Genomic DNA, 11,812 nt, shown 5'->3' with positions numbered 1-11,812 from the left:
GATCACAGTTAATGGGCTGTTAAGCGAAGGCCCAGAATTAGACTCTTATCTTATTTCTTTAGATAAGGTACAGTATATTCTCTAAAATATCTGAGCGAATTTAACCTCGCTCTTTGACGTTCATAAGTATTCAACCACAGTGTACATGTGTTTTCCAGATCATTATATGGTGAATATGAACCAGAAGGAAAATATATGTATATATTTTTTAAAAATTCTGACGAAAATTTTCTTATTTTCTGGGGTTTGATCACTATCGAATGACCCCGTCCTTAGATGAGAATAAGGGTATGGACAGTGATGAAGAAAATGATAATTTCTTTGGTGTTACAAGAATAGAGCGATGTTGGAAGGCAACTGGAACAACTTCAATCCTTTGCCGACACCTTGGTTTTCCTATGGAATGTTCCTACCAGTTTTTATTTTAAAAAAAAAAAAAAGGACAAACGACGGAGCAGGTACGTTTATGTTTTGTAGGCCATTTCAGCACCGTTACGTATTAGTTTTCTCTTTCCAGAATGCCCATTACTTTTTTATTAGCAACTTTAAGCTAATAGGATCCGTTGATTTGGGGGGGGGGGTTCAAACTGATTTTTGATAATTTCCTTGGTGAGGGGTACTAGAAATAAGAGTACATGAACTGCTTTAGGAACAAAAAAAAAAAAAAAAACATGCAAGACCATATTACCGTGGTAAATAATGACTAATATTAATAAGATTAACACTTCCCAAACTCAAACATAGTAATGCAAATTTTGGCTTACATTTAAATAAAAGCTAACTGTAGCTACAGTGATTTATTATTTCATTAAAAATATTCTCTAATCAGAGGAAAAACACTATCAACAATAGCTTTAAAGACTCGGTTTGTTTTATTGATGGTGCCAGGTTCATTCAGGTCCTGCTTTGATTCATATCAGGACATCAATCGCCTGGCTTCTCGGCCTAAAATGAGGCCTTTTCACTTCTCAGAACTAAGTACTTTGTTGCTTCCGGAACTTGCTTGATACATCGTTCTTTTTCTTGAGCATGACATGACCACTGAGGCGCTTGCATTGTCCCGGTGATGAACTTCACTTTAGTTATTGTAAGCCCAAAGGTTAAAGATGGTTCGTATACTCCATCAGACCAATCAATCAGATCTAAGAGTGAGGACGCCTCTTGTTTGATGGAAGAGTCTTCCTGGCACGGTCAGAAATATCCCAAAGTTGAGTGTCTTCATTTCCATTGTCTTTCTATTCAATAACCCTTTGGACACCCTGTCGTCTCTCCTTAATGTCATCAGAGCAAACAGCGTTTGAATTATCATGTCACTAAACGCACTAAAGGCAAACATCCTGAACGCTGTACAGTACGAATGATAATCTCCACCACAGCCTTTCCCTGATGCTTTTGCTACTGCAGTTGAAATAATGTAGCGGAGGCCCTAAATCAAGGAGTGTTTCATTTCAGCAAGGATATTAAACTCCCACAATGCACTCCGCTAGCACTCGCAGATTAATCAGATGTTTTCCTTTGAGGCCCTGTTTTGATACCCATATCATGCAGTCTGTTGCTGTTGTCAAACATCTTGAGTGATTAACTGGGCCAGTCTCAAGAATAGCCAGGTCTGCTGGTAAATAGGTAATTTTCATTGCCTGTGTAATCTTGTAACCAAAGTCTCGATAAGTGGAGAGATACTGTACTTAAATACTTCGTGGCTTAGGTGGATAGGTCATCCCGTGTGTATCTTCGTAAATAAAAGAATGCCTTCTAGCTCTGTGGCCAAGTCACGCATCCTCCCTATAGTGCCAGTCCACTTGACAGCGTTTTGCCATCCAGTGCTGTTACTAAGTGTCACTGTGTACTGGTGCCAGTAGCCTGTACAGGTCATTTATAAGTTTTGAGTAAGACTTTTCCTTTCACTCACTTGGCGCCTAAAATACAGTAATATTGGTGTTTACTTTAATATTAAGGCTCCGTGAATGTAATGGGCGTGAGACAGGATTCAAACTGCCTGCCATCCTAACTCAAATATCCGCGAACCTGACGTCACTGTTCTTCCGGTGTGACGTAACGTTCCACTTTCCCCTGAGTTCCCTAAAATCCTAGTAAAACTGAAATATTTAAAACCGACGAGTGCACGATAATAATCGTATTCGATAACCTTTCCTCTCATATTAAATTCATAATGCCAAATTACCTAAGAGAAAAAGTTGGTAAATGGAAATATTCCCTCGTCTCATCCCTGTAGCGGGCTCCCCTCGCAGCCTCTTGCCTTTGTCTACAACACGACGCGGAGCAGAGCTGGGCAGGAATCCCTCTCACTCTCATACTTCCCATGGATATGTAGGTTATTTTGCCCTACTGAAGAGGTTAATACTTACAGTATATGTATAATCCTCATAGACACATTACATGTACTCTGAAGTAGTTTTAGCATAATTATTGACAAGTGATTAACAAGAGAAATGAAGTGAACGGCATGTTGGAAAAAGCCTTTGTTCACCGTGGCAGTGTTACACTGCAGAATAATTCCTGTATGCTAGCTTATAACCAGTGATTACATTCCAAGTGGTAAATGAACAGAGAGTAATCAATGATTGCTTTTCGAGAGGTAAATGAATAAAAGTTAGAATCTTTACCTTTTCAAGGTCAAGTGGGAAGAAACTGGGAGTTCAAGTGTGAACTTACCCAATCGAAATATAACTCTAGCTCATAAAAATTTCATTTTTTCTCCCAACTCTTTCAAACACCATAATATGTACTCTACTAATTTTGTAATTTGTACTTATTACTGTGAACTTGGGATCACATTTATATTATTTTTCTAGTGTAGGGTAAATCAAATAAATTCCAGGGCAGTGGTGCTGGGGGAAGAAATGCCCAAGTAGAGAGATGTGTCGGTGGAGACACCATGCCTCGTAATTAGCTTGCTACACTTACCTCTGAGCCCTACCTCGTGCACCCCACTCACCCATGTCTTGAGTATCCCTAGTATTTTTCAGTGGTGGTCGTAAGTAGGCAGGGAGATGTGTGTACTTTATAAGATTATAACCTAGACTTCAATAAGATATAATCTAAGTCAATTAGCTGTTATATTACCCTTTGTTCTTATCCATGCAATAACGGGAGAAAAGGGGACGGGTTGTGCTTTTCCTTGGTATTCTGGTGGCAGTCGGCATGAAAGGGAATACGACCCGTCGTAAACCACCTCCCCCCCCCCCCCCGATACAACTGAAGCAACTTATTGGTATGGAGAACAGAAATCAACCAGTTCTGCTTACGATCAAGTTATCTCCTTTACCGAAGGCTAAGTGCCCCCCCTTCCACCCAGTGTTGACCTTTGTGGAGTCACCACACTTGGACTGAAGACTCATGTCTTTGCCTCTTTCTCTGATGAATTCTACGAGATTTTATGCGATAATTTTAGTATGTTTCCCTGTCTTCGAAAGTTTCTCAGGTGTAAAGTGAACTGGATACTGTCCGCCTACTCACTGCACACAGTATAAGGCTCCTCTTTGTCCATCACTGGAAACTGTTTAACCGGTTCCTCTGCCTTGAGCATCACCTTTGTTGTGTCATGGCAGCCATCTAAAAAGATACAGACAATTAGTCCTTCTTGTAACAGTCATCAAACTTCTGGTCTAGTGTCATCATAAGTTTTTCCTATGCCCTGTTTACTTTCTTGTGATCAGCGATAAGCCTCTTATCTCGTTAAAGATCTACAGTACTATACGTCTTTCAACGTAGCTGTACCAATAGCAACTGTAGGACGAAAGCCAAAGCCCTTCCTGGTATTCTGCATTCTGCAGGACAACATAAAGTATACCTTTCTAAAATATTGTACTCCATTCATGTGTTTTGGGTTTCAAACAGAGGGTCATGTGGAATAGCATGCACATCATGGTTTTATTCATCTCCAAGAAACCCTAATGTTTCAGATGTTATCATGGATTGTTGCCCATTTACATCAGCTTTCTGTTTACCTTCTTCTTTACCTACTGTAATGTTGAGGACGATCTCTAAGTCACATCTGATGAAGTCCAATGCTTGGAGCTATGTATGTTTGTCCTTTAATGAAAGCAACTTCTTTCAAAGGAATCCTTCACTCTTTAGAACACTGACAGTTGATGTGAGCTCCTATTTGTAATCATGAGGGAAACTGTAGTTAAAGCAGGCAATGACTTCACATTTGCAAATAAGATTGTTGAAGAGTTTGTCAAGATTTGCAATAAAAATGTCCTTGACTTCCAGTTTTCTTCAGCCAAAGGATATGTTTCTTTCCTGCCCCCAGCCCTCTTGTATCATGTTCAGTATGGTGAATCGTGAACTGCAGTAATAGGTTGGAGCAAATCATTTGCTCTTTTTCCATGTCCATTTCACAGTCACAGCTGGATAAAGATCGATTGCACGATTGGCTGCTGGGTTGTTTCTCACATCTTCACTGATCTCTTTTTTTGAAGTCCATATTGTAGAACATCATGTATTGTTGGGAGTTTAGACGGCAGAAGCCTGCTGTCAGTTTCCAACAGATTGCCCGTATGTGTCATGGTTGACTGTCTTGCCTACCTATTTTTTTTTCTTTTTTGTTAGGCTGAACACCAAGTCCTATAATGGGGACATCAGTATTAACTGATGTTCTGAACTTTATCAGTTGTAAGACAGCGCTTGAGTATCAGTATTTTTTCCTATGAACATTGAGTAGTGTCAAACTGTGTTTAAACAAGGTTTTGTTAATGACTGCATTAATGAGTACACACATCTGGTACTTTTATGAAGATTCTCTAACCTGTCAAACATACCAAAGAATGTTCACGCACTCTAAGGATTGTTTTTAACATCCTAAATGTCTCAAATGTGTGAATTTAAAAGAGACAGACTTGTATGATTTTACATTTCTAAGCAGTATCTGTCCATCTGAAGTTCAACAAATAACAAAAAAAAACAACAACAATTTACCAGGGAAATATAAATGGGATTGAAATATCATAACTGGTTTTGAACCTTAGTATGTCAAAAAGGATTTTTTTTTTTTTTTAACACCCAATGACTTTCATATCAGCAAGGTAAAAAATCTGGCACACCTAGTAACCTCACCTAACCTAAGCTTCTCGAAACTAACTTAACCTTGAAAGAGTGAATACAGCAAGACATGACCCATCTTGGACCATTGCGAAAAAAGAAAATTGCCTATATCCACTAGACAGAATATCTACATGAAACATAGAAAGAGGGGGAGGGGGAGTGGTGGACAGAAATTCGTTGTTTTCGTTTCAACTGTGTGGTTGACTAATATCCGTCTTGTGACCCCCAGGTATATCATTGTTGGACTCAGTGTTGCAAACCTGAAAGCTCTTTCTAACACGACGAAGGGGAGGAAAACACAGCATATAGTCGGTCTTGTCAAGGTACTGTACTATGTGAGTTTAAACTTGGGTTCAACAGTAAGTATTTTGAAAATTTAACATATATAAACACCCGTTGATACATGTTGTCCTCGACTTATGTTGTCCCGACTTGCAAAGTTTCACCATGTGAACAAAGTTTTACAAAACTATTAATGTTTCATGGCTACAACATGTATTTCATTTCAAAAAATTATCTTGAAATGCTTAAAAAAAATAATAAAAATGAACATGAAACACAGAGAAATTGTGCCTCAGGGCTGTCAGCGCATAGTGTTGGTCGGTATGCCTCTGCCAAACCTTGCACACAGACTCGCCATATAACCTCCATGACAGGGTTCATTGTGGGCTAAGATGAGACTAAAGATGAACGAAGTTGACCCCATATTACCTTGACCTTTGACCCCATGACCTTGCTGACTTAATCGGTTCATCGTCCTTTCCTACTGTGTCACTGACAAAAGTTTGGTTGAAATCCATAGAGGAGTACAGGAGATAACGCGTCCAAACCCATATGGCCTGACCTTGATCTTTGACCCCTTGACTTTGCCGACCAAATAAGTTCATCGACCCTTCATATTGTACCTTTGAAAAAAGTTTGGCTGAAATCCATTGAGGGGTTCAGGAGATAAAGCGCCCACACCCATATGACCTTGGCTTTTCACCCCTTGGCCTTGCTGACCAAATCAGCTCATATTCCCTTCATACTATATCACTAACAAAAGTTTGGTCGAAATCTGTGGAAGGGTTCAGAAGATATTGCGTCCACACCCATATAACATTGACCTTTGACCCCTTGAACTTCCTGACCTAATCATTTGATCGTTCCTTCACATTGTTTCCGTCAATGGGTTCACACACGCACGGGCGGACAGATCAGTCATTTAACGCCTCCTCCACCATTGGTGGACGGAGGCATAATAAGAGCAAATCATTCATCCTATATACAAAAGAAACAAAATGGAGTACTTGATAATCCTCCATTTATGTATAGTGATAAGCTAAGTATCCTATCCATAGGATTCAATACGAAATAATGTGATTCGTGAAAGATGTGGAGTGAGAAAATCAGTAGACAGCAGAATCGAGGAGAGTGTACTGAGATGGTATGGTCATGTGGAGAGAATGGATAACAAAAGAGTGGTGAAAAAGGTGTATCTGGGCGAATTTGAAGAAGGGAGGAGGCGAGGTAGGCCAAGGAGAAGGCGGAGAGAGATGGTGGATGAGTGTGTGAGGAAGAGAGGTTTGGAAGTCGGTGAGGCTAGGGAACTGACAAGAAATCGAGCTGGCTGGATGAATATTGTGAAGAGAAGTGCATGATCAGGGACTTGGCACCCTTTTTAACGTGGCAGTGTCTGGACTGACTCTATCGGATACGTTTGTGTGAAGCTACAGAACGTGATGAATGTTTTTGGCGTATCCGACAGAGCCAGGATTCAGGGAGCTTGAATGATGAGTGAATAGAAGCGTGGCCCATTGGACTGGGCAAATTTGGGCTGTCTGGACATTGCTACTCATCACCCTGTCCTAGGGTGGGAAAGGAAGTCCGGATGATGGTAATGATGATGATGATAAGCTAAGACGTTTTTTCCGACTAATGGTCGAGCAGTACAGCTACTGCCATCCTCTTTCCAAGCATTAAACATAAAAGCACATATTAATGCATGATGAGTGTACAGTACATATATACTGTACATTTATATTACAGCTTCATCTGGGATTAATCAGATACTGTGTCTGCACTGGATTTTATAAATTCATGAAACAGTTTCCCATGGCCATCAGCTAAGTGATTTTAACCCTAGATAGGTAACCTTCTGAAACGGTCCTTATTCAGGTAACCAGGGATAGAATCAACTCCACGAAGGAAAAAAATGTGGAAAAATAGCTCTTGTAAATATGTCATTGTAATAATACACTGGAGTAAACTTTCACCATTATACTATATTTTGGTCCTAAAACTATTATGAATTGAATATTAAAAATATTTTTAAAAAAATAATGAAAGAATCCATTACCGAAAAACTTGAAATTGAATTATTTTTAAGATGAAGAAGTTGACCCTGAGATAGGTCCAATCCCTGTAGTGGCACAGATGGATGAAGGATGGAACCTCTTGTAGCCCAGAGCACAACTCCCAAGGACGAAAAGTAATGTTTGGATAAGAGGGAGAAAATAAGGTCACACCATAGGCAACCTGGGGTAGTTTCAACCCCAAAACCGCTGGGGGTGGGGGTGGGGCCATATCTAGGGAACCTACAGGGGGTGCAACTTTACCCCTCCCTCCTGCAGTGATGTCTGGGTGAACAATGAAGCTACTGAGTCGCCCAGGCCTGGGTGACATGTGGCATCGATATGACAAGCAAAAAAAAAAAAAAAAAAGATGTCCTGGGGTAGAAAACATCCCAGGTTACCCATCTAGGGTTAAGTAGATTTTTATTTGGCGTATTGAGAGCCTTAGTAAATAGACCGGCATCAAGTTTATCCCGTTACCTTAGAAACATGTTCTTCGATCGAATTTTTGCGAGTACATTGCTCACCCAAGGCAGTGCTACTAATTTACGGGAAAAGGTTGCACTTCCACTCTCACTACCAACACTTTTGTGTTTATCATATTTATAACAGAAAGTGATGATACCAGCATTGATTTTAAGGAAGTTAGGATTTCCAATGGTCATTAACCAGGAGCACACACGCCCTAAACATGTGTTTAGATTTGCATAAAAACAAAATGTGCTTTCGCCCATAAATTATAAAAGTACTAATACGTATTTTACGTTAATTTTTATAGACATTACGAGAAGACGAGTTTTAGGTTAAGAAGTCTAACGTATATGGGACATAACCCGTACTGTAATTAGTTGGGGGGGGGGGGTTCTGATATTCAGTGAGAACAGTAGCAAGAAATATTATTTAAAAATACAGGTGTTGTACCTTAGCTCACAGCAAGATGGATGAAATGATTTGGGAGGAGGGGTTCATCTTGGAGAGTGATGATCAATGTCTGCAAGAGTAAGTTTGGCAGACAATTAGACTGAATTTGCATACATGCTTCAGCAACCATGTGTAATCATAAGTTGGGAACTGCCTATAAAGGTTGATGATATGTATTCAGATTTCTATGTAGTAAATGTCAATGTACCACAAGGATTAGTTTTCAGTCTTAACTCCAACCCTGTTCCCGTTTTGTATCAATGATCTATTCTTTGTCACCTGTAATCTTCTTCACTCATGTGCAGCTGACTCAACACTTCACAGTTCCTTTCCACGTAACCACCATTTACAAAGTCTGGTATATTTAATCCCACTCTCGGTAAAGCAATCTCCTTAAATCAAGACTTACCGAAGATCACTTGATGGAGATCAGATGATATTCTCTCTTCTAACGCTAGGAAAATCAAATCTATTCAGTTTACTAATAGACTTTTTTTTTTTTTGCCTGATTCATACAAAGCGTGTTGCATGCCAGGCTGGAATCTGCGCAACATGTGATCTAGTCCAACAGCAGACCCCATCTGCAGAAGAGTGTGGTTGGACACTTGACACTAAGTCGAAGTCCTGGCTTCCTGTCTGGAAGAATCTGCCACTGCAAGCAAATGCTTGTAATGAACTTGTCAGATGTGTCCGTAAAAATGCTAGCTGTTATGGGGAAAGGTGTACGTGCAAGACGTCAGGCTGGAGATGCACTGAACTTTGCAGCTGCAGATGTGAAAAGTGGCTAGATAGAAAATAAACCAGCACACAAGTCTACACTGTCCTACATTGCTGCATCCAGTATTATGATTTATTTTCCTCTAGCGTTAACATTATCCACATCCATTTTTGCAGACACACGAATTGATGGAGTGTGTGGTGAAATGCTGAAGTATGGGGTAGAGATAGTAGTAGAATGGATGTGAAAAATGTGCAGATTGGCCTGGGAGGAAGGTAGAGTCCCGGAGGATTGGAAGTCAGGCATAATTATTCCCTTGTACAAAGGAAAAGGGGAAAAAGAAGTGTGTGGTAACCATAGAGGCATCTGTCTTCTTAGTATAATAGGAAAAGTGTATGGTAGGATACTTATTGACAGAGTTAGAGAAAGAACAGAGGAATTAGTTGGAGAAGAACAAGGAGGCTTTAGGAAGGGAAGAGGTTGTGTAGATCAGATATTCATTCTTAGATCTTTAGTGGAAAAGTTTCTAGAGAAGGGAAAGAAGTTGTATGCGGCTTTCATGGATTTGAAGAAAACGTATGACAGGGTGGATAGACAAGGATTATGGAAAGTATTAAGAATATATGGAGTAGATGAGAAGTTGTTGAATGCTGTGAAGAGTATGTATGATGATGCTAAGGCTGCAGTGCGTGTGGATGGTGAACTGAGTGAATTTTTCTCTTTGAAGGTTGGGTTGAAACAGGGATGTGTCATGTCTCCATGGTTGTTCAATCTGTACATGGATGGGGTAATAACAGAGGTACAAGGTAGGGTAGTGGATGTTGGAGTGGCCCTGGAGAGAGAGGGTAATGTTTGGAAACTCCCTGTACTGTTGTTTGCAGATGATACTGTGTTGTTGAATGAAGACGAAGGAGAGCTGCAAGGCTTGGTGGATGAGTTTGGGAGAGTGTGTAAGAAACGGAATCTAAAGGTGAATGTAGGGAAGAGTAAAGTGATGGTCTTTGAGAGAGTTGAAGTCAGTGAATATACAGCGAGGTTGGATGGTGAGGAATTGGAAAATGTGAGTACGTTTAAGTACTTGGGTAGTGTGATGAGTAAGGATGGAAGTTTGGAGGGTGCAGTGCTTGAAAGGGTACAGCAGGGAAGAAAGGTTGCTGGTTCCTTGAAAGCAGTGATAAGAAGCAGGGAAGTGAGCATGGAAGTGAAAAAGTTATCAGATGACAGTATAGTGATACCAACTCTAACGTATGGAAGTGAAGCATGGACGTTGCTGGAAGGACACAAGTCAAAAGTGAGAGCAGTGGAAATGAGTTATTTAAAAGAAGCCTGTGGAGTCACATGGAGAGACAGGCTGACAAATGAGGATATAAAGGAGCGTTGTGGTGTGGATGTGAATGTGATAGGAAGCGTTAGGAGGAATACACTGAGGTGGTTTGGCCATGTGGAGAGGATGGAGGGTGAAAAACTGACGAAGAGAGTGTATGTGAGTGAGGTGGAGGGGGGAAGAGGGAGGGGGAGGCCGAGGATGAGATGAAGGGATGGGGTGGAGATGTATATGAGAGAGGGGGGTGTGAGTTGGGAGCGGGGCAGTGAAATGGCGGGGGACAGGGCGACGTGGAGGCGATTTGTTTGTGGCCACCCCGAACGGGATTGAGGCGTCTGGCGATAGATAGATAAATCATTAACATGCACACATATTATATGTTGTGCCAAATCGTGTTCTGTGCATTCAGCACTTAAAATGTTATCTAAAGTTCATTATGTACATTCTTAATAATGTTTACAGGGCTCCTACTGTTGTTAGTGAAATGTGCCCCAAAATAGAAGTTAAACGATACATTGTATTCTTCTACTAACATGTACATTTCAGAAATCTTTCTTGGTCAAAACATCAAGGTGTAGTAGTAAATTCATTACAAAATACTTAAATTGCAAAACACTTTTTAGTCCTGATGCCTAAATATTAGTTATGACTACAGTAAAAATGAATCATATTTTCCCCCAATTTTCACATACGTAACTTTTTGAATTTCACAAAAGTGCCCCATAGATGTGATATGGTGCTTGGATTGCTTGGCGCCTGTCTCAGATTCAAAGCTAGGACCCTAAAGAAAAACAGAAAAAAATGGTGCTTTTATCCGGCAGGTACTCATAATTTAGATAATTTGCCATACTACTGGTAGAGGATTGGAACTTAGCCATATTGACTATGTGCCTATGATGGTACGTGGTGGCGACCAGCATCTATTCCCTTGATGTAGTGCTTCCTACTTTTTCCCTCGGTTTTATCTCTTTTTCTGTTTCCCCTCCTCTCTTCCTACTTCTCCCACCTTTCCTATCACTTTTTATTGCTCTTGTTTCCTTTTCATGTGCCTTTATGTTGAATGACAAGCCTTATGGTTTCCTGTAAGCCAGGAAACCATTTACAGTGCTGGGTGGTAACGATATAACCAACAAATAATTGTTCCTTACGTGTCAGCAAGTGAGTTGGTGGAGAGTCAGTGTCCCTTACCGTAAAATAACTAACTCAAAGACAATTACGGGATTATTGCGTCTGACGATAGATGATAAATACTCGTAGACTGTGCTTTAATGGGGCTTGTGAAGTCAACACATTTATCCTGTCTCTTATTTTCTGTACAGTCCAAGGTGTCACCTGGTGAGTTTAGTGTGTACGTGAATCAAGTTTATGCCAAGCAAAGACTGACGTTCCTGTCTACCTGGCGTTGCTCGCACTTCACACGCAAGCCGACTCTCTTCCCAGACAAGATCT

At 40.4% G+C, this 11,812-nt stretch overlaps 1 protein-coding gene across 1 annotated transcript in view; it reads left to right on the top strand.

Annotated features, from left to right (window-relative positions):
- Window positions 1–4,134: 4,134 nt before the first annotated feature.
- Window positions 4,135–11,812, top strand: part of LOC145396992 (ionotropic receptor coreceptor Ir76b-like) — a 155,373-nt gene continuing 147,695 nt past the window's right edge. Inside the window, exons 1-3 of the mRNA XM_080270218.1 lie at window positions 4,135–4,295; window positions 5,297–5,390; window positions 11,683–11,812. The exon at window positions 11,683–11,812 is cut by the window's right edge and continues 26 nt beyond it. Of these exons, the coding sequence (XP_080126344.1) occupies window positions 4,135–4,295; window positions 5,297–5,390; window positions 11,683–11,812 (385 nt within the window). The remainder of the gene's footprint in view (window positions 4,296–5,296; window positions 5,391–11,682) is intronic.

Source organism: Coenobita brevimanus, chromosome 40 (genome assembly GCF_032717465.1).
Source record: "Coenobita brevimanus isolate Jiangsu-jjx chromosome 40, ASM3271746v2, whole genome shotgun sequence".
NCBI classification, from domain to species: domain Eukaryota; kingdom Metazoa; phylum Arthropoda; class Malacostraca; order Decapoda; family Coenobitidae; genus Coenobita; species Coenobita brevimanus.
This window is presented reverse-complemented; position numbering and strand designations above follow the sequence as displayed.